The sequence below is a fragment of the Rattus rattus genome, chromosome 4, assembly GCF_011064425.1.
Source record: "Rattus rattus isolate New Zealand chromosome 4, Rrattus_CSIRO_v1, whole genome shotgun sequence".
NCBI classification, from domain to species: Eukaryota; Metazoa; Chordata; class Mammalia; order Rodentia; family Muridae; genus Rattus; species Rattus rattus.
In genome coordinates this window covers 145,735,371-145,757,177 of record NC_046157.1, presented here as the reverse complement: position 1 = coordinate 145,757,177, position 21,807 = coordinate 145,735,371, and the positions used below count along the sequence as shown (strand labels likewise).

The window sequence follows — 21,807 nt, the reverse complement described above, 5'->3', positions numbered from 1 at the left end:
ATTGTTTACTCTCCCCTCCATCCCTCCTTCCTCTTCTCAATTCATTACTTTATGTTTGTGTGTGTGTGTGTGTGTGTGTGTGTGTGTGTGTGTGAGTGATTTATAGTTTAATCAGGGCCATTGTGTAACCGTTGGATTGGCGGTCTCTCTTGAGACTTAGTGGGATCATCGATGTTTACGTAGTGGAAGGCAGTGAATCTGCCTGAATCTAATGCCACCAGAGAGTTGAGCACTGAGTGCTAGCTTCCTCCGTATCTCCATATCTGAGTGTTGCTGAGCCTAATCATTTTATAGCCTGTCTCGTTTCTTTTTCCAGCTCTTAATTTCTTCTGTCCCCCTCTCAGTGTTCCCTGTGCGAGATGGTATAAATGACTCCGGGCTGCTACTTTACAGTTTTGAGAGCAGAGACTGAACCCATCCATAGTCGTATGTGATGTGAAGGACCTGATCTCAGTGCTTCCTGCTCCGCTGCCAGGCGCACCCACGGGAAAGGTTCCCCTGACTTGAGGACTTCCTTGGATTAAAGTAGAAACAGCGTCACCACCTTCTGAACCCTGCCAGAAGCTTGGGATCCAGGATTCCCTGGGACAGAGACAAAGTCCTGAGGTTGGAGGCCAAGGCACCGAGCACAGACAGTTAGCACCTGACCCGTCTCAGAGGTGGTGAGGGAAGACTGTGGATGACACCCGGGGATGCCCAGAATGCCTCTCCCATCTGATAGGCAATGCAGGGAATTTGAGAACCGGTGCCCTCCTCTCCCCTGGCAGATCCCTGGGTGGTGTTGAAACACAGTCCTTCACCTCACTGACTCTGCCTGCTTCTCTGCCCTAGTTTCTAAAGGGCAATTCTTGTTCTTCTGTTTCTGCTGCTTCCTACTTCTTTTGACTCCTCTGGCTGCACACAGAGCTATATAAAACCACTGGGAAGCAAAGGAGCGGAGCCTCTGCTCGTTTATCCGTCCTTTTCCCTTCAGTCCGAGACATTCTCATTGTCTTTCCTTCATTTGTCTGTCTGTGCCTTTATGTGAACTTCTCTCCTGTCACCCGGTAAAAAAATCTGGTCACTAAGAGAGCCCTGGGTTCCTGGAGTTAGAGCTGTGGGGAGTTGTGGATTCCCTGATATGGGTGCTGGGAACTGGACTCAGGTCTTTGGCGTGAACAGAAGTACTCTGCCCTGCTGAGCCGCGTCGCCAGCCCCGTAAGCTATTCACTTTAACAGTTTAACCTGTGGTCTGGTTTTTACTTCTTACCTGTTCAAAGTGATCTTTGGGCTGTGTAGAAACTAGTAGGTGTGCACACTGAGACATGTCAGAGTGACTCCCCCACCTCCAAGTGCAGGCGGCTGTTCACTTGCTGCCTTTCAGTCAGTCGTGGAAGCTGACGCTGTGCTTATGGCCTGGTAGTGAACACTCACCGTCTTACTCTGTTTTCTGTTGCTAAGCAGAATACCTGAGATTTGGTGGTAATCAAAAGGCTTTTGTTCTGGCTCCTGGTTGGGAAAGTAGGAAGTTCAAGGCACTGATGGGGGCCTTGTGCCGCTTCAGTTCATGGCAGACAGAAGAATGGCAAGTGGGCTCCCTCTCTGAGGCAACCAGTTATAGTGGCTTGAACAGAGTGGCCTCCACAGTCTGGGGTATGCACACACTTGGAGGTGCTGTTTGGGGAGGTTTAGGTGATCCAGCCTTGCTGGAGGGAGTGTATCACAGGGGAAAGGGTGCGCTTTGAAAGTGTATAACAGGGGTTGGGGATTTAGCCCAGTGGTAGAGCGCTTGCCTAGCAAGTGCAAGGCCCTGGGTTCGGTCCCCAGCTCCAAAAAAAAAAAAAAAAAAAGAAAAAAAAAAAGAAAGTGTATAACACAGGCTGGGAGCTTTGAGAGCGTATGTCACTGTGGGCGGCTTTGAACGTGTATAGCACAGTGTGGGGGCACTTTGAGAGCATATAGCATTGGTTGGGGCTTTGAGAGTGTATATAGTACTGGGGTGGGGGGAAGCTTTGAGAGTGTATAGCATGGGGGTGAGAGAGCTTTGAGAGTGTGTAGCACTAGGGGACACGTTGAGAGTATGCAGCAATATCTGTACCTTACTTCATTTGCTCTCTGTCTGCTTTGAACTTGCAGTTGAGGATGTGATCTTTCAGCTTTCTGATTCCCCCCAGATACCTCCCCACCATGGTGAACCCTCATCTCTCCGGAACCATAACAGTCACAGTAACAGAGAAATAACTAAGACACCAATTCAATCCTTCGAGATCGCTCTTAATCCTCTCATGAGAGTGGAGCTCTTGTGACATAGTCACCTCCTGAAGGTCCCATCCCATTCAGAGCTGTTACATTAGCAATGAAAATTTCAACCCAGGTTTTGGTGGAACAAACCATATCCAAAGCCCATAGCATGGGCAACGTGCTTCTTATAGAGTGCTTTCTTATGTTCTGAGCTTCACGAGGTGAGTGGTTTTGACTCTGTAGTGGATGAACCAGAAGGCGCTGAGGCTATGTGGTTTGCTGGTAAAGGATGGAGATCGTCTTGGATGCAGAGCCCGTGCCCTTTGAGGCGCTGTTCTGCGTTGGATGCTGTGACGATCAGTAAGGAACTTCTGCTGTAGAGACCTGGCTTTAAAGCTCATACTTCACAGATGGAGTTGAGACATTTTGTGATTTCAGTGGGTATATTATTAGCTGGCTATGGCTGCCGTACAAAGTACCATGAACTGGGTGGTTTTAATGACAGAAATGTGGTTCTGTAGGCTCCAGGTTGGTTTCTTCTGAGGGCTCCTAGACATGATAATGTTGTACCATCCCATGTCTTTACATCAGTGTGCAGTGTGCTTCCTCTGTGTGCAGATCTATGTCCCTACTTCCTTTCCCTTCCTTCTTTTTTTTTTTTTTTTTTATAGTTTCATTAGAATAGGACTCTCCCCTATGACATCTTATCTTCCAAGAAGGCCACGGTTTAAGGAACTGAGAGTTAAGATGCTAGCATATGAATGTCTAAGGGACACAATGCAAACCCATAATGGTGAGCATGCCAGTAAAACATAGCTCTTTCTTTTGTTATCTAGACAGACAGAGCAGTAAACACAGGGTCTGTGTTTAAGGGTCTTATATTCTGCTAAGGAGAGAACAGGCAAGTATGATGTCGGGTAGTGACAGAGTAAGGCGCAGAGAGAGACTCGGGGCAGGAGTGGAGCTGAATGATGGGACGGGGTGAGCTCTCTGCAGGACCTTCCTGGCTGAGGAAACAGCCTATCCAGAGGGTCCAAGGCACGGCAGTGAGTGCCCTTTGTGTGGGAAGAAGAGGCAGGCCCTGTGGCTTCAGCAGAGAGCAAGGAAGAACCACACAACCAAGGTGAGGATTTTAACTTTGTCCTTTGCAAATACTTTTCTTTCTCACTAATTCTGGATGCACAGTGGACCTGGGAACCTCATTTCTTGGGAGTCATAAGAAAGCTTAGTCGTGACTTCCTCTTCCAACTTGATGTGAGACTCAAGTCTCTTAGCGCCCCCCTCCCCCGGGGCAGAAGCACTGTCTGCCCTTGGTTTTCCTGGACTGTGTTCCTAGGATGTTTGTGGAACCTGTGGTTCTGGGAAGTGGAGGTAGGGCCTCCCTCTGGTCCAAAGGGCAGCCGGGCTCGTTGCTCACTGTGAAACACGGGTGAGTCCCTAACGTTGGACTTTCCTCCACACCAGTGGGTCTCAGCCTTCCTAATGCTGTGACCCTTTAACACACTTCCTCATGCTGTGCTAACCCCCAACCATGAAATGGTTTTTATTTCTACTTCATAACTGTAATTTTGCTACTGTTACAAATCATAATGTAAATATGTGATTTGCAGGGTATCTGATACAATCCCAGCAGTTGGGAGGCAGAGGCAGGTGAATCTCTGTGAATTTGAGGCCAGCTTGGTCTACAGAGTGAGTTCCAAGACAGCTAGGGCTACACCAAGAAAAAAAATGGATAAATGAATCTTATGGGGTTTTTTTGTTTGTTTGTTTTTTGTTTTTTTTAAATGGGCAGAATGTTAGCTTATAAGTGGGAAAAATCACAGGGGCACAAAGATATAGTGAGATGTACCTGAGAGTATGGGCGTGGGCTTCTGGAATGTGAGACCGATCCAAGGGTAGGTGAGCTTCTCAAGGGACAGTCACGATCTTCACAGTTCTCTCTCTAAAGAACCGAAATCTTCCTCTCTTAAAAAAATGATTTATTTATTCTTGTTTTATGTGCATTTGTGTTTTGCCTGCATGTATGTCTGTGTGAGGGCGCCAGATCCCCTGGAACTGGAGTCACAGTTGTGAGCTGCCGCGTGGGTGCTGGGATCGTACTGCTGTCCTCTGGAAGAACAGCCATTGCTCCCAGCCTCCACGGCATCTCTCCGCCCCCTCTTCACAATTTGACACCCTTAAAATAGCCTTCACACCCTGCCCGTAAGGAGATGCTCACTGGCCAGTGCTTTGGCATGCGTTTGTGGTTTTCAGGGTGTTGGGTTTTTGTTTTTTTCAAGTATCTTTGCAACTTTTCACCCCAAACTGAAACCTACCAAGAAATTGATAAGTGACAGCTCTGCTTGAAATTGGGTCTCAGCCGTGACCTTCCCATGTTAGGCAGCTCCCGAGAGATCACTATGGAAACTGCCCAACTTGGTTTTAAAATCAGTTGTGGGTCTGGAGGGATGGCTCAGCGGTTAAGAGCTCTGCTTTTCCAGAGGTCCTGAGTTCAAATCCCAGCAACCACATGGTGGCTCACAACCATCTGTAAAGAGATCTGATGCCCTCTTCTGGTGTGTCTGAAGACAGCTACAGTGAGTGTACTTACATATAATAAATAAGTAAATCTTCTTAAAAAATGTTTTAAAATCAGTTGTGTCCAGCCAGGAAACATCTTTTTAAAGTTCAGATCTGATAGCTACAAAGGTTACTCTATTAACTTGTTAGTGAAGAGAGATTATGTTTTAGGGAAAAGTTAATTTACCACTTACTAATGGGCCAGTACAAATTGGACATGGTGTATGCCTTGTGTTTAAAGTAGAAGTTGGGGCCTTTTTTTTTTTTAAATTAAAAATTGGTGTGTGTGTGTGTGTGTGTGTGTGTGTGTGTGTGTATGTGTAGGTCAGAGCTGGTTCTTCCATGGTCAAATCTGGGGATTGAACTTAGACGGTCGGGTTTGCTAATGGCTTTTACTTGCTGAGCAATCTGGCCCACCCAGTTGGGGACATTTTTAGAGTAAACAGAAGCTTTAAGGTGTTGGGATGGCTCCAAGGAAACAGCACAGTCCAGACGCTACAAGACTGACATACGTACGAACTCACAGAGACTGACTGACAGCACGCACAGTCTTGGGTTCAAGCCAGACCCCAAATCCCTGTGTTGAGAAGGGGAAGCCATAAAGCCCCACTGCTACCTAACCAAGAAGCTTTTGCAACTGGTGCCTGCTGGGAAAGGGAGAACCAGTTTTCCCTGGTGGAATGTCACTGGGCACAGCAACTCCAGGACAAGGCTGCATGCTGGGAGTGGTTTGGTCAACCCAAAATGGTAGCCTCTTTGTGTGTGTGCTTTTTGCTTTTTCATAGTTTTCCTTTTCTTTTCCTCCTTCTCTCTTTCTTTTACAGGGGTGGAGGGTGTTAAGTCTGTTTTCAACTTTGTGTTTTGTTTTTCCTTGAGAGAGAGGAAGAGAGAAGATGAGGTTGGATGGGTAGGGAGGTTGGAGGATCTGAGGGAGGGGGAAGAACGTGATCAAAATATTGTATGAAAACTTTAATAAATTTAGAAATCCATAATCTTTCATTTCCAGCTATATTAAAACATACTTCTTTCTAGATTACTGTGGTACCACCTTTCACCTTATACTTGTGGGATTTTAAGTCCTCTGGAATTGCCTTAAGGGCTTCGTTCAGTTAATGAGAACCTAGCATGTGGATAAGGAGGCAGGCAGGTGACTGACAGGACAAAGGTCTCCTGACCTAGAGGGGCCTGTGTCTCCAGGATTAACAGGCTGCTTCCTAGAGGAGTTGATGAGGAGACCACACACCTGTCTGTACCAGCATGCGGTCTTGTAATGATCAACAGATGTTTTAGCCAGAGGACTCCCAGGTGAAACCTGGACTGTCGCTGCTTACGTGGCTGTTTTCCCTTGAGGCCTCTATCGACACGTCCTTCTTCAGATTCTGTTAAGAGTAAGCCCTAAATACCCAGGGTCCTATGCAAACAGCACACCAGTTTATACAGGGGACGTGAGCAGCTTCAGATTCTGACATCTGACAACACGGAATATTGCAATTTAAATGTGTCCTCCAGTGCACTTTGCATTACCCTGAACTGTAGCACCTAGTAAAATATAAGTAGCTGTCCACAGCCCACCCACACGTTTAAACTTGGCTGGGATCTTCGAAGTGGCCTATATCATGACACATTCTAGGCGTATGAAGTGTGACGTGGCCAGTTCTGCCTCGCTAGAAATAGTAAGTCTTCCTGTGAGCAGGACGTGGTCTTATTGTCCTTTGCCTTTGGTGACAGCAGTAGATTGCCATCTTCCCTTGCAGTGGCTGGAGCCCCAGAACTGTGTTGGCTCCAGGGAGTTGCTTAGGCAACTCGTGACTCACGGGAAACATGGCTTCCCCTGGCAGCGTCTGTGAAATCACATTCTGAGCTGTAACCCTGAGACCCTGAGGAGGCCTGAGACAACCCCCCCTCCCCCATGTTAGACCTAATGAGCTAGCCCTGTACCAATTAGTAGCCCCTTTCCATGGCTTTGACGGCATACTTGGGCAGCGCTGAGAGCTACCTTTTGGCTTAACCAGATTAAAGTCAGGTAAGGAAGTAGGTCAGAGTCCTTGGACTCTAGTGCAGTCTGTTTGCAGAACTCCAGAGGAGAGAGATAACGGAGCAGAAATAAACAAGGGGGTGGGAAAAGCGACGCTCAGCGTTTGCCTTTGACCCTCCCTAGGTCAATGCCCTCCTTGACCCTCCCTAGGTCAGTACCTTCCTTCTGGGTGGACACTGGACAGTCAATGGAGCTGAATTGGCACCCAGGGCAGATGTGTCATTCCAAGGTGTTCCAAGGCAGTGACCCCAGGATGGTATTTGGGTCTGCTTGCCATGTATACAATCTGCCCCCAAAGTTTTCCCTTATTTGTCTTTGAAAGGATGGCCTCGGGGCCTGGTGGCACAGCAGCGACCTAGGGCTAATGGCCTCATGAATCTGATGTCTGACTTCCTGGGGAGATGGTAAATAAATGTTTGTTTGTTCACCCCAGATAAAGAGGGCTCTGATGGACCAGTGAAGGGATTCTGTCCAAGCTCAGACTGATGAGTTTATTGGGGTTAATTACAGGAGATGGGTGACTCACCACGAGGAAACCACACCCTAGTCCATTGTCTTCTGACGTAGTCATAGTTGGAACCTCAGGGAGAAGAGCATTATGGGTCTCTTGAGGTTCTCGTGAGGGTGGTGATTTCCAACCTGGAGGAAACAGATCTGTTACACCAAGTTTCCCTTGACAAGTAGATAGTTATTATTTATAAGTTATCTATTTATTAGCTGATTTGGTGTGTGTGTGTGTGTGTGTGTGTGTGTGTGTGTGTGTGTGTGTGTTATACATGTTCATAGATGCCATGGTGCATACCTGCACAGAGATCAGAGGACAGTTTCCAGCAGGAGTTCTACTACTGTGTATGTTGTAGAGACTGAACTCAGATCATCAGGCTCAGTGGCTAATACCCTCACCTGCTCAATCATCTCTCTCAAGGAGATAGTTCTAGAAGACCAGTCGGGAGGACTCACGTGTTACTGAACCAGGTCCATTTTGTCAGACAACAAAACAATGAGGGTTTTTTGTTTGTTTGTTAGATAGATTCTTTTTTTAAAAAAGATTTATTTATTTATTATACATAAGTACACAGTAACTGTCTTCAGACACACCAGAAAAGGGCATCAGATCTCATTACACATTGTGATGTAATGGTTGTGAGCCACCATGTGGTTGCTGAGAATTGAACTCAGGACCTCTGGAAGAGCAGTCGGTGCTCTAACCACTGAGCCATCTCTCCAGTCCCCTAGATAGATTCTTACAATTAATCTCAGTGTCTGGAACGCACTGTGTAGACCAGGCTGGTCTCGCACATAGAAGCAGTCATTAGCCACTATGCCTGGATTAAAATGATGAGTCAGTCTCTCTCTCTCTTTCTTTTGTAGTCCTGGTTGTCCTGTAATTCGCTCTGTAAACCAGGCTGACCTCAAACTCAGAGATCAGCCTGGCTCTGCCTCCTGAGTGCTGGAATTAAAGGTGTGTGCTACAGTGCCTGTCGAAAGGCTGAGTTTTTCAAAATAGGAAGAGTTTCCTCATGAGGGAACCAAGTGCGTGGGGCCAGGAGAGCAGGCCTCAGCCATTTCTGTTTCAGGATATGGTTTAGGGTAATTATGGCTAACAGTTGGGTGGTCTGGCTGTGGGAAAGGTGCCAAGAAGTAAGGAAAAATTGGAGAAAAAAATTGGTGGTGGGTATATTCATATCAAATTTCATGGCTCTTCCTGTTCAGACAACATTGCCATTAGCATGCTTTGGATGTGCTTTGGTCCTGTGACTTTCACAGGTCAGCAGTATCAACCATTTTGAGCCACCCCCAAGTTCCTAGAAAACAAGGGTAGGCATATGACCCCATGGAGAGGTGTTAACTGTAACACAGCTCACAATAGCGAATTGTTTAGCTGCACAACATCCACAGCTGGTGATGAAACTCAACACCTGGAAGCAAGCAAAGCTAGAAGGCTCGTCCCCTCAGGCTCACAGCTGCAGCTCCAGCAGCAGAAGCTGCCTCTCCTGCTACAGAAGGAGGGGCTCTGAGGCGAATGAGACCTTCATCGGGGTTTGACCTAGTCAGTTGAAAAGGCTCATTTCTCCATCAGCTCTGGTTGCCAGCATCTAGGCCCTCCTTCCTTAGACTGAGTGCCCCATAGTAGTGACGACATACAGCAACTGAAGCCATAAAGCCAAGCGTTGGGAAGACAAGTCCCAGAGCCCCCACAGGCCTAAGTGCCAGGATCCTGGACACTGACCCCTCCTCAAAGGTTCATCTAGGCCGATACTTATCCTTTTATGTCCTGGGTTTCTCTGTCCTGTCACTTGAGCCTGTCCCCTTTGGGATGAGGCAGATGGCAATGAGTGGACCAGCTGTCTAGGAACAGTGAAATATAATCCTATCTTTCCTGCCTCATACCATGTCTAATGGACAGAGAAAGCAAGCCTTGAGGGTACTGAAAGGCAGCGCCCCTTCTGCTCAGGTGGCCTTGACACTGTCCGGTCCAGGGATGTTTAGAGGAGACTCTGATCTGCCTTTGCGTAGTTGGCTGTGTGTCACCCCCCTTCCTTGCCAAGCCTCCCCAGTCTGTTTCTCCCAGGTTGCGTGAGATCTGAATGCATTGGTCTTCCTGCTGCTGGGTAGTAATGAGCACCTAGAGAGCAGAGGAGGGCTGCTCTTCTGCTTCTGGGACCATTACGTCTCCTCGAATCCTCATTTCCACACCACACTGGTGAGAGAGGAACAGTATCGTGGGCTAAATGTGGGTCTGACTGGGTGGCAAGCCCTTGAGAAATAATGGGATTTGGGAAGCTAATAGTCTTGGATTTAAATTTCAGTTTTCTACTCAATTAGCTGAGTGGTTTACCTCACAGAGTCTCACCCAATAGCTTTCTACTATAAATCCGCCTGGAGTTTCTTCTGAACATAGCACTGAATATAAAGGGGCAAGTTAGGGCCTGTGACACTGTGAGAGAGACATGTCTGGAAAGCACCTTTCAGCTCTCAAATGCCTGATCAGATAGAGAGGGGGAGGGTTAATGGATGGTTTGGTTTTATTCTATCTTAATTGAATTCAATATTTTTCAAATATATGTGAGCCAAAATACCTTATTAAATAAATGTGTGGTGTTCAGAGTGGGAAAAGACCATATAGTATACATTTCCTTATAGTTATTCTGCATGTGTGTGCACATATGCTCATACCATCCCTGCTCATGTAGAGGTCAGAGGACAGGCAGTGAGCGTTGGCTGTCTGCCTCCACCATGTGGATCCTGGGAATGAAGCTTAGATTTTTAGGTTTGCCAGCAGGAGCCCTCTACCCACTGAGTCACCTAGCTAGCCCATGTGTGGCCTTTTCTGATAAGATGTAGTGCTGTTTCTACATTAAAAAAAGACCATGTCACCTACAGAACTTGGCTTCCTCTTGCATGTGCAGTTGAACTCAGCAGACCCAGTTGAGAATGCTCGAAGTAGAAAGTACTACATAGGACAGGGGTGAACTCAGGTTCTAGTGTCTTAAGGAGCCTACACTCTAGCAGTGAAAGACGCCCTGCACGTACTGATGTAGCAGCGTACGCACAGTAAACCTACAACACTGTTCATGAAGGAGCTGAGGGAAGAAGCATTACTTTGAGTTAAGCTGGAGGAGGTAGTAGCATTTGAGCGGAGTCTCGAAGGCTAAGTAGAATGTAGATGGAGAGGGATGGGGATGTGCTCCTTCTTGGTCCAAGGCATGGAGGGCCAACACATACTAGAGGACAGTGGGTGTCTCAGCTCCGTGATCCCAACATTTAGGGATTTAGGAAGAGGAAACAGGAGGATTGCTGCTAGTTCCAGGAAAGCTTGGGCTACAATAGTAAGAATATATCCAAAATAAAAGGGGTGGGATCCTGTCATTTCCAATGGTGTGGATGAACATAGAGGTCATTGTTTTATGATCTAAATAGGATAAGCCAGACAGACAAATACTGTCCGATTTCATTTTCATTTGGACTCTAAAGTGGCAAATTTATACAAGCAGAGAGGAGAATCGTGGTATCAAAGGTTGGAGTGGTGACCAGGGGAGACGCTAGTTAAAGAACACAGTGTTTTCATTTTTTTAAAGACTTACTTATTTATTTTATGTATGTGAGTACACTGTAGCTGTCTTCAGACACACCAGAAGAGGGCATCAGATCCCATTACAGATGGTTGTGAGCCACCATGTGGTTGCTGAGAATTGAATTCAGGACCCCCGGAAGAGCAGTCAGTGCTTAACCACTGAGCCATCTCTCCAGCCCATGTTTTAATTTTTTTTTTTTAAAAGGCTTATTTTATGTTTATGTGTCAGTGTTCTGCTGACATGTAGATTTGTGCCGTGTGCACATCTGGTGCCCACAGAGGTCGGATGAGAGCATCAGCTTACTTGGAACTGGAGTTGACACACATGCTGACTGTGCGCTAGGAACTGGACCTGGGTCCTCTGCAAGAGCAGTAAGTGCTCTTAACTGCTGAGCCAGCTCCTCAGCCATGAGGAATACAGAGCTTTGATTGTGTGCAGGAGAAAAGTGGTCTGTGTTAGTTAGGGTTTTACTGCTGTGGAAAGACACCGTAACCAACTCTTATAAAGGAAACCATTTAATCGGGGCTGGTTTATGGTTCAGAGGTTTAGTCCATTATCATCATGGCAGGAACCGTGGCGGTAGGCAGGTAGACATGGTGCTGGAGAAGGAGTTGAGAGTTCCACGTCCGGTACATCTGGATTGGCGGGCAGCCGGAAGAGTGACGTTACGCCTGACTTGAGCTTCTGAAAACTCCCCTGCCTTGCCCAAGTCACACTTCCTCCAACAAGGCCACACCCCTCCAGTCCTTGCACTCTGTACTGCCTCTGGGGGCCATTTTCATTCAAATCACCACATGGTCTGAGTAGCTTAAATCAGTGCTCATGGTCCCGGCCAGCTTTGTCAGTACTGACGGGAGATGATTTTGTTCTCTCTCTTCCGCGCTGCCGATTTAACTTTTGTATCAGTTCTAATCTGATTTGGCCACATGAAGAGAAGACCTCCCCATCCCCACCCCAAGTGTAGCTGTGAACATCCCCAGGTGTTCATTTCAGTCACACATGGTTTGGCTCAGTTCCCAGGCGTTTGACGGAATTAATTCTGCATTATTCTCTTTGCCAGATCTTTGCTACTCCCCTCATTCTTAATATTTAAGGTCAAATTGTGTCGAGCTTAAAAAGCAAATCGTCAGAATTTAAGAGTTCTAGAAGCACATCAAGAACTCGTTCCTTTCTAGCATGAGGAAATGGTTCTTTCCAGTTATGAGGAATTGTAATTGAGAAGATTCTATGTGTGTCCATTTTTCACCTGCCTCACGTTCACATTGTTATTTGGAGCTCCGTGTTTAAGGGGGATTCGGGGTCCTCTGACCACTCATTCTGTTAAATCCGATTTTCACTCCAGCTTCCTCTCAGGCTTCTACTAGTTTTAGAGCTGTATTATTATGTCAAAAGAAGATATTGATAGTGGATGAAATTGATGTGTGAAAGATTGATGACATCATCTATTTGCAAGTTATTTACAGTGGGGAGGCTGGACCCAAGGCCGTGTCACCAGTCAGCTGGTAAGGCCTCTCTTGCTCATGAATAGATGGTGAGTAGGTAAGAAGCTAGTCCCAGTGGCCTTTATCCATTATCTCCATTGTGCTTGGCCACAGCGAGAAGAGATGTCGGTAGGCAGAGCACCAGTTGCGCCCTCTAGTGTTACTGTCTGGGTATAGGACCCAGGTATGGGATTCTTGACCCTTGGTAGTCACTAGCGACGTCTCAGCCTGGGGGTTGAGACTCTTGGCTCTGAAAACATGACAGCCCCCTGGAACTGTTGTGACAGGGGACTACGGGTTGTTGTTTCTGCCTCTGAACAGACATTTATACCTTTCCTCCCCTGTCAAGATTTAGTTATTTTTTTTATGTGTATGGATGTTTTTCCTGCATGTTTATCATATGCATGCAGCTCCCTCAAAGACCACAAGAGGGCACCAGAGCCTCTGGGATTGGAGTTAGAGATGGGAGTGCTGAGAACCAAATCTAGGTCTTCTGGGAGAACAGCAAGTACTCCTGACCACTGGGCCATCTTCTCAGCCCTTACTGGCCCTCTCTTACTGACTTTTCTTCCTCGTACCTTGGTTCTGTCCTGACTGCTCTGGAACTTTTCTTTGCAGAGCCTCTTCCAGTAGTTAGCCACGGCCAGGACTTGGGGTGCCTGTAGCAAGAAACAGGAGCGAGGGGTCATCATGTGGACTGTTGGGTAGCTAGGATTATTCAAGCCCAGCATCCCAAGAGAGTGTACGCTGACTTGCATCTGAAGGCCGTGGAACAGCTGAGCCTCACAGGCCACTGTGGTGTAGGTAGCATTGCAGATGAGGCACAGGCAGTGAAGTAGGGGCGGTGGGGCTGGATCCAGACACAGTCTGGCTCAGCACGGTACGCTGTATTGAGTTGTCACTTGAGTACTATAAGGTCTTCCTGCTGAAAAGACCATGGTTCAAGTTTTTCCTTTACAGTTTATCCAGTCAGGGGGTGGAGGTTGTCTAGGCATGCTTTAATGTGATGCTGTGAGGCCAGGACTGCATATTATTTACTTTTAAATTAAAATATTGTAGGCGTATGGGTGTTTTGACCACAGGTGTCTGTGTATCATGTGCATGCAGTGCCCTCAGAGGCCAGAAGAGGGCATCAGAGCTGCTTGGAACTGGGGCTTCAGAGGGTGGTGTGCGTCAGAGGGTGGTGGCGCGCTAAACGTGGTGCTGTAATTCCAGCTTCAGTCGGGTCCTCTGGAAGAGCAACTGGTGCTCCCAACTGCTGAGCTGTCCGTCTCTCCATGATTTCCAGATGACTCAGTTAACTGCCCTCCATTCTTTTTTTTTTTTTTCTTTTTCTTTTTTTCGGAGCTGGGGACCGAACTCAGGGCCTTGCGGTTGCTAGGCAAATGCTCTACCACTGAGCCAAATCCCCAACCCCAACTGCCCTCCATTCTAAGACCTTTTTGTCTTTGATTCTAGGCACCACACATGCATACTCACGCCTCTAGCTGGTTCTTCTTTTTTTCTTTATTATTATTTTTTAAGAACTAGGAAATCCACAACCTGCTGCCTTAAAGAGCGTAGCAGAAAGCCCTTTCCCTTCTCACGGCGTGTCCTCAGATACAGTCTCATTCGCAGTTGGGACAAAGCCCACTTTATTTCTAGCTTTCCTTTTTCAAAGTGGTACCTTTTGATGCATTTCAGTGGCAGCTAAGCTGATTTTCCTTAGCTAGGCATGAAATTGAATGGCAGTCTGCAAGGCAAGTCTGTCTTGAAAGGAATTTAGCAGGGAGCGCATGGCGTTGTTGAAACCTTTTCAGTTACAAGAGTCAAAATATTAAATAGCTTGAGTCTTAAAATCAAACATTTAAAATGCTGTTCTCGAAGCTGAGAGCGAAGGCAGTTGTGTCTTTTCTAGGAAAGGAAAGGCGTTCACGATAAGAAAAGTCTCCTTAAAAGCAAATTCCTGTGACACCTGAAGGCAGCAGTTCTCAACCTTCCTAATACCATTACCCTTTAATCCAGCTCCTCATGTGTGGTGACCCCCCCCAACCATAGAACTGTTCTGTTGCTACTTTATGACTACAATTTGCTATTGTTACAAGTCATAGTGTAAATATCCGATGTGCAGGATGTCTGATATGTGACCCCCAGAGGGGTCTCAACCCTAAGGCTGATCCAGGTCCTGATAGGATCAACATGATGCCCATGTTACCCAGAAGCCGATACAGGACTTTCCAGGATGGAAACCTTTTAGTGGACCTCGCTCTGTGTGCCCACACAGCTTACCATATCAAGAGTGATGCTAAGATACAGGATGGGCGACGCGGCAGGAATCGGGATGCTCTGGAGTCCTAGATCTCTATGTCATCCTCATAACAAACTGAGACAGAGAGTCTGGCTGTTGTCTTTTCATGAACTTCTAAGATTTATTACCTAGAATAAAATTATTTGAGCCTTAGTTTCATCATCTATAAATGGCTCCAAATACATGGGTTTTATTAGGTCTTCATTGTAGTCAGGCACTGATATTTTTTTCTTTCGTGTGTGTGTGTGTGTGTGTGTGTGTGTGTGTGTGTGTGTGTGTGCTCACACTGATGTGAGCAGTCTTCCTCAGTCATTTTTTGTCTTAGTCATAGAGGCAGGGTGTCTCAGTTGAAGCCAGAGCTCACCAGTTTGGTTAGTCTAGCTATCCAGGAACGTGCTCCCCTCCCCCAATAATTCTGCCTCTGAGCAGTGGAATTATAGACCTACCCCTTCACCCACTGGGCATCTACAGGGTGCTGGGCCTCTGAACTCTGGTCCTCAAGCTTGTGTGGTAAGTACTTAACCTGCTGAGACAACCTTTGTCCTAATATCTTATACTGTAAATCTTGACGGTAGTCTTACGTGAAACTTTACTATGGCTAAGCACATTTTCAGGTAAGGTCAGTGCATTGGAGAGAAGTGGTGATCAGAACGTCTAAGTAACATTCAGATGTGACATCCCTCAGAAGCAGAGCGATTCCTCAGCAATGGCAGCTGATGACGTTCCTGTCACCTGTGCCTTGTGTAGGCCTCCTTTTCTTGTAGGATTATGTTCCGTGTTCTGATTAGTGAAGAGAGGAGCCAGTGTTTAGGCAACATGAGGTTCAGAGATGCAATAGGGGTTTTAGGCCAGAGGGTGTGAGTAAATGTGAATTTTTATCTCTTTACAGGAGTGGCAAAGACTCAACTATGATATCTACACCCTGCGGCAGATCCGCAGGGAAGTAAGGAACAGGTGGAGACGAATCTTAGAAGATTTGGGTGAGTCTGAGAGAGACTGAAATGGTAAAAACGACCGGTCACGTGCTTTTCACTTTTCCATCAAGGTTTGGCTGGACTGCCCCAGACCGGCCATGGAATGATGACATAGAGACCTTTCATTAATTCTGAAAGCATGGCCTCAGTGTCAGCTTGTTCCCAGCTGCTCCTCTACTTAAATTGGCCCATTTATACCAACGTGCGACCTGCCATGCGGCTCGCCCCCTCCCGAGCGCCGGCACTTGCCTTGTCTCCTGACTCAGATTCTTTCCCAGAGTTCCTTACTCTACCCAGAAGTCCTGCCTCCCCATCCTGTTTTGCTGTAGGCCATTGGGTTCTTTATTAAATCAATTGGAAGGTGGAGAAGATGTTTGCGAAAGGCTGAGACAGGTGATGCTTCATCAAAAGTTTGCCAGTTACCTTGTGCTGATTAGGTCCTCAGTTTTTCTTTTAGGCTCTCAACAAAAACCTTGATATTTCTGTTGTCACCAGTCCATATGACTTCATCTGTCCCCAAGTCAGAGATGATACCGGGTAGCAAAGTCATATGGGTGTTACTACTTACTGGTTTTGTCATTATTTATTGACTGAATTAGAAGGAGAGCGATTGTCCAAGCAGTAATAGCTTTATAAATATGACAGGTGAGAGAAATATTGTTTGTAAGAGATATTCAGACAGAAAGTTCTCAAAGAAGTAAAAAGTGGGAAAAGTTGCAGGGACAGGAAAATACACTTGGCATTATGGTAGACCTTGAATAGTGGCCTTTCTTAGTTCTACTAGGGTTGAATAAATATCTCCACATCAAAAAAATCAGCTTGCTCTAGTGTTCAGAAATGAGTGACCACCTTTAGAGTCTCTGATAGTCTGCTTTGAGGTCATGTGACCCTCTGGCATTCCAGGTTTCCAGAGGTGGGTACCAGGGTGCAGCCCTCGTTGTCTTAGCTGGGGTCAGTGGGGTAAGGTGGGTGCTCTGTCCCCCTAACTCGCTCGGTCTCGCTGTGGGTTAATAGTTTACTTTCCACAAGTCAGTCTGCGCAGTTGCCTTCTGTGAGTCTTTTCTGTCTTTGGGAAAGTAATTTTCCACCAGTTGACTAGATTACCATGAGGATGAAAAGGGGGGCCACTAACAAAGTGCCATGAGCAGTCAGGAGCCAAACCTCCTTTAAAAGAGGGAAAAGGTAATGAGAAAAGCCCTGGAAAACATGGAGTAGTTTTAAGTAAAGAGCTTCCCACTCACACAGTGTGGAAGCAGCACACAGTAGTGCCTTTGACCTTAGTTTTCATTGTATAGAATCCACACTTAGAGTCCTTTATTTCATTGTATTTTCAAGACAGGGTTTCTCTGTGTAGCCCAGCTGTCCTGGAGCTTGCTTTGTAGACCAGGCTGTCCTGGAACCCTGAGATCTTCCCGCCTCTGCTTCCCGAGTTATGGGATTCAAGGTGTGCACCACCACCCTGGTCAGGATCCTTTAATAACCACAGCGATAGTACCACAGGATGAGCTCTTCCTAGTGATGACTTCACATTCTCCTGTCTTAGGCTTTCAAAGGGAAGCTGACTCTTTGCTGTCAGTGACCAAACTCAGCACCATGAGTGATTCCAAAAACACGAGGAAAGCCCGAGAGATGCTGTTAAAACTGGCAGAAGAGACCTCTATCTTCCCAGCCAGCTGGGAGCTCTCCGAGAGATATCTCTTGATTGTGGTAAGTGGGTGTCTTCCTTATCTGTCCTGTTTGGCTTTGCTTTTACCTTTTCTGTTATTTCCTGGAACACCCATCCCAGCCTCACAAACTCCAGCAGGATACAATGGCGGACGCTGTTGCTGCTGCACCTGTAGCCAATGGCACCAGAGCCACCTGAAAAGCTTTGAGGGGGAGGATAATCTGGATCTCACCTAACGCCCTTGAGGCTCAGGCTGTGGCCAGAGTCTGTTTTTCAGACAAGTCCCGCTGTGTGGTTAGTTTCGACCTTAGGTCAAAGGGTCAAGGCATCTCTCCAGCCTGAGATTGACACGGTTGGTGGAGGGGTTGGGGAGATAGTTAAGTTTGTGCTCCAGCACCCACTTCAAAAGTCTGGCACGCTGGCACTCAGGGCTGGGACGCAGAGAAATAGGCTGTGTCCTATTTCTAAGACGCTTAGGCTTGCTGAGAGCTAGCCTCGCTGGTCAGGTGCCTCATAGCTCCCAGCGAGAGACTCTGTTTCCAAAAGTAGTGAAACAAAGGTGGGGTGGCTCTGGAGGAACAACACCGAAGGTTGAACTCTGGCCTTTGCACGCACACATCTGAACACACACACACACACACACGCATGCACGAACGTACACATAATCACACTCCTGCACACACATATGCTTACATTACAGAAGATTGGTGGAAATAAAGAGGTACAGCAAGTCTCTAAGACTTGACATTTTAATGAACGCCTTACTGGCCTGGTCTGATTTCCAGGGCAGGCTTCGTTGTCTATTAAATTTTCGTGTCCATATGGCTTGGTCAAGCTTCTTTTTGTCTTTTCTTTTTAATCCGCAGGACCGGCTCATTGCTCTAGATGCTGCTGATGACTTCTTTAAGATTGCTAGCCAAATGTACCCCAAGAAACCTGGGGTCCCCTGCCTGGTAGACGGCCAGAGGAAGCTGCCCTACCTTCCATTTCCAAGTCCCTGAAGGGAGGCCCAGAAGAACAGAGCTCTTTACACAGTAACTCACCCAAGCTGGACAGCTGCCCGCAGTTTCCAGTGAGCCAGGAGAGGGCTTTCTCCAGTCAAACACTAATGTGAATCCTACGAAACGAAAGGTCTTCCTCAGGACCCTCCCCTAAGGATGCTCTGGTTACACTAAAACACCCGGTGACCACCGTGCATCCAGAAAGGAAGGTTAAAGAGGTGGTTGGTGGGCAGTTCTTCCTGGATAGTCAGGTTCCAAGAATCCATGGCTTCATTGGTTATGTAAGCCCCAGTTGTTCATTCTGTGGAGGACGGATGTTTTCTAATCAACAGAAGGGTCTGACTAATAGAGAAGGGTGTAACCGAGCCCTCAATTACATCACCAACGTCGAGGTAATCATTATTAAGTGTAGTACTAGACAGGGTGCCCCAGATTTCATAAAACCCCCTGTGACCTCGCTTTGATTTGGAAACACCTGCAGCAGCTGGGGCGCTGTTTAGGGCATCCCGTTGAGCATCAGGCACGGTTATTTAGAAGACTAGGTGAGCCAGACAATAGAACTGTGTAGACATACAGCCCAGACAGCAGAACTTCCTGTAGCTCGTGTCTTCCTCTGTGACGAGAGCACCCCGAATCCTTGGCACCAACCCTCAGCCCTGAAGTTACCCAGTTGCCTCGATTTTTTTTTTCCATGTTGCCCATTTCTGATCCAAAAGCCCTTGGCATTTTTATGAATAGCATCTGTAATCTGGAACGTTTGGCCTCTACTCCCTGCCTTGAATCTGTTTCCTGATTATCAGCTGAGGGTCGCAGCCGCCTAGGGACCTTTTGGTGCAGACTTGCAGATATGCAGGTAGTGGCACATGCTGACTGCTGGGTCTTCACTCTGAGGGTGATTTTCCAAAATGGAGCTGTGCTAACACCGAATGGGAAGCCCCATCTCCCAAGATCATAAAGCAAAGCTTGCCAAGAGATCGTGGTGCGTTTTGTTGAAAGGCCTTTAAAGACTTGTGGGATTTATCTGTAGACTTCTGAGAACAATAGAAATATTTTTATTTTTTAACGATTTTGCACTTCTGACTTCAGGTGGAAAATAAATTTGTATTAGTCTGTTCAGGGGTTTGAGACTTGAAAAATTTCATATCCTGAGAAGTTTTCTTTTTTCCCCAAGCGTATACTTCATGTTTAAAATATTTACTAGGAAATACATGTCCTCCATTCATTAATATATTATAGACTAATTTAACAGGTGCGTTTCAGGAAAATTCTTCCTAGTTTAATAAGTAAGGTAAAAGTTTTATTTTATTTTATTTTATTTTTTAGTGTTTAGTGCTTATTCTCTACTTCATGTTTAAGATTAGCCCACAACTATTTTCAGTCTCTTCTGTGGGCTATTAGAAGATAAACAATAAAATAAACAAAAGACATCTTAGAATGTTGTATTGTTTTAATCAGAATTTGTTTTGGCTTTTGTCTTCTTTGATGTCAAAATAGATAAAATTGTCTGCGTCTATGAATTGTAAACCATTTACCATAGTTTTTATTTTTTGGTTTCAAACAAGTAAGGATAAAATTATCTCTGTGGTAACTAAAATACCTGCAATTACCCAGGAGATGTTTCCCCAAGGAATTAAAAGACTTCTCTGTGTGCCTTCAAGTTGAATTGTGTGTTATATTTCTGATAAATAAGAAGAAACTTTGGTGTTCCTTCCATCATCCCTTTAAGTTAGAGGGAGAAGAGACTGAGAGACAGATGGGTTTAAGGACCTTCTGCCTGCCTAAGTCCAGTCAAGGACTGGGTTTTCTGCTCAAATGAGTAAACACTGCGTTGTATGAGAGGCTCAGACTGACTGAAGTGGGCCCTTCAGAAATCACAGGCTTCTCAACAGGACCAGGGACTGCCGATGGGTTGGGAGGCCACAGGGCTCTCCTACTTTAATCAGCATCTCCTTGTGGACTACGTCAGTACTTCTCAGATTCATCCATGTGCTAGGTGGTTTTAAGTGGTAGATGGGAACATATTTTTTATATTAAAATTATCCTACTGGGCATCAGGGGGGAAAAAATCCCTGTAATTAACAGGTCAAACACCCGCGTTCATATTTCCTGGATGTTATTGGACAGGACAGCAAAGCATTTCTTAGGGAAACATTTACCGTGGTGAGGAGGGATGTGTTCATGGGACACTGGTGTCACTGAGAATTCCCCTGATACCTCTCTGGACCAGATGCTGTTACAGAAGAGATTTCACTGAGAGCAAAGGTACAGAAGGGTAGAGGCCCAGTGGCAGCTCTCCATGGTCTGAACAAATTGTGGTAGCGTTATCATCAGGCATGGCCTGCAGGGAGCTTTGGAGACAGCTCAATAGAACGTGACACATTCGATGGGTCAATAGGAAGAGTATTGCTCAAGCTCTACCATTAAAATTTCCCAAGGCTGGGTAAATGGGGAACAGAACATGACCATCCTAATAAAAGATTACAATCTCCACCAGGTTACTAGAGCTTGGTTACTTTTTTTTTTTTTTTTAAGATCTTTATTATATACACTGTATCTGTCATCAGACACACCAGAAGAGGGCATCAGATCTCATTACAGATGGTTGTGAGCCACCATGTGGTTGCTGGGATTTGAACTCAGGACCTCAGGAAGAGCAGTCGGTGCTCTTAACCACTGAGCCATCTCTCCAGCCCACTTTTTTTTTTTTTAAGATCTTTATTATATACACTGTATCTGTCATCAGACACACCAGAAGAGGGCATCATATCTCATTACAGATGGTTGTGAGCCACCATGTAGTTGATGGGACCTCTGGAAGAAGTCAGTGCTCTTTTTTTTTTTCTTTTCTTTTCTTTTTTTTTTTGGAGCTGGAGACCGAACCCAGGGCCTTGCTCTTGCTAGGCAAGAAGTCAGTGCTCTTAACTGCTGAGCCATCTCTCCAGCCCAGCTTGGTTACTCTTTAAGGCCATAAACTATTGACCAAAAAACAGGGTAGATCCCCAAGTAAAAGGACTTGTGATCTGTTGTAGGAGTGTCTGATAATTAATTCCCTATGGTGGTTTGTGTGGAGGAAAGAGAACACACATTCTCCAAGGACAACGAGCTACAAGGTCCAAGTTACCTGGACCCTTGGGGATTGTCAACTCCTTTTTCGGATAGGAACATTTGAGAGGTTATGCATGGCTTCTTCCCTGGGACTTCCTAACACTGAATTCATGATCAACCTCATTGACATCTCCCCACTTCCAGAATAAATAATTGGGCCGAACATACTTGGGACTTGACTTGTGGGTAAAGAACTATTTTAATGAGAAAGACAGACAGTTCTGGAATTCTCTACCCATTGGCCTAGGCATCAAACTATAAAATTACTATTCCATCCCAGGGAGATGGCAGACATTATTTTTTAAATACCTACATAAGTTATAAATTATATGAAGTGTATGTGTATGGGTGTTTTGCCTGCATGTGTGTAAGTGTACTGTGTACCTGCCTGGTACGTGAGGAA

General features: G+C 46.1%; 1 protein-coding gene across 2 annotated transcripts in view; it reads left to right on the top strand.

Moving 5' to 3' along the window:
• Mreg (melanoregulin) overlaps positions 1-19,956 on the top strand; it is a 67,852-nt gene extending 47,896 nt beyond the window's left edge. For both annotated transcript variants that reach the window (XM_032901313.1, XM_032901312.1), the window contains exons 3-5: positions 15,548-15,638; positions 17,176-17,339; positions 18,165-19,956. In XM_032901313.1, the coding sequence (XP_032757204.1) occupies positions 15,548-15,638; positions 17,176-17,339; positions 18,165-18,299 (390 nt within the window). In that variant the 3' untranslated portion in view covers positions 18,300-19,956. The remainder of the gene's footprint in view (positions 1-15,547; positions 15,639-17,175; positions 17,340-18,164) is intronic.
• Positions 19,957-21,807: the final 1,851 nt, after the last annotated feature.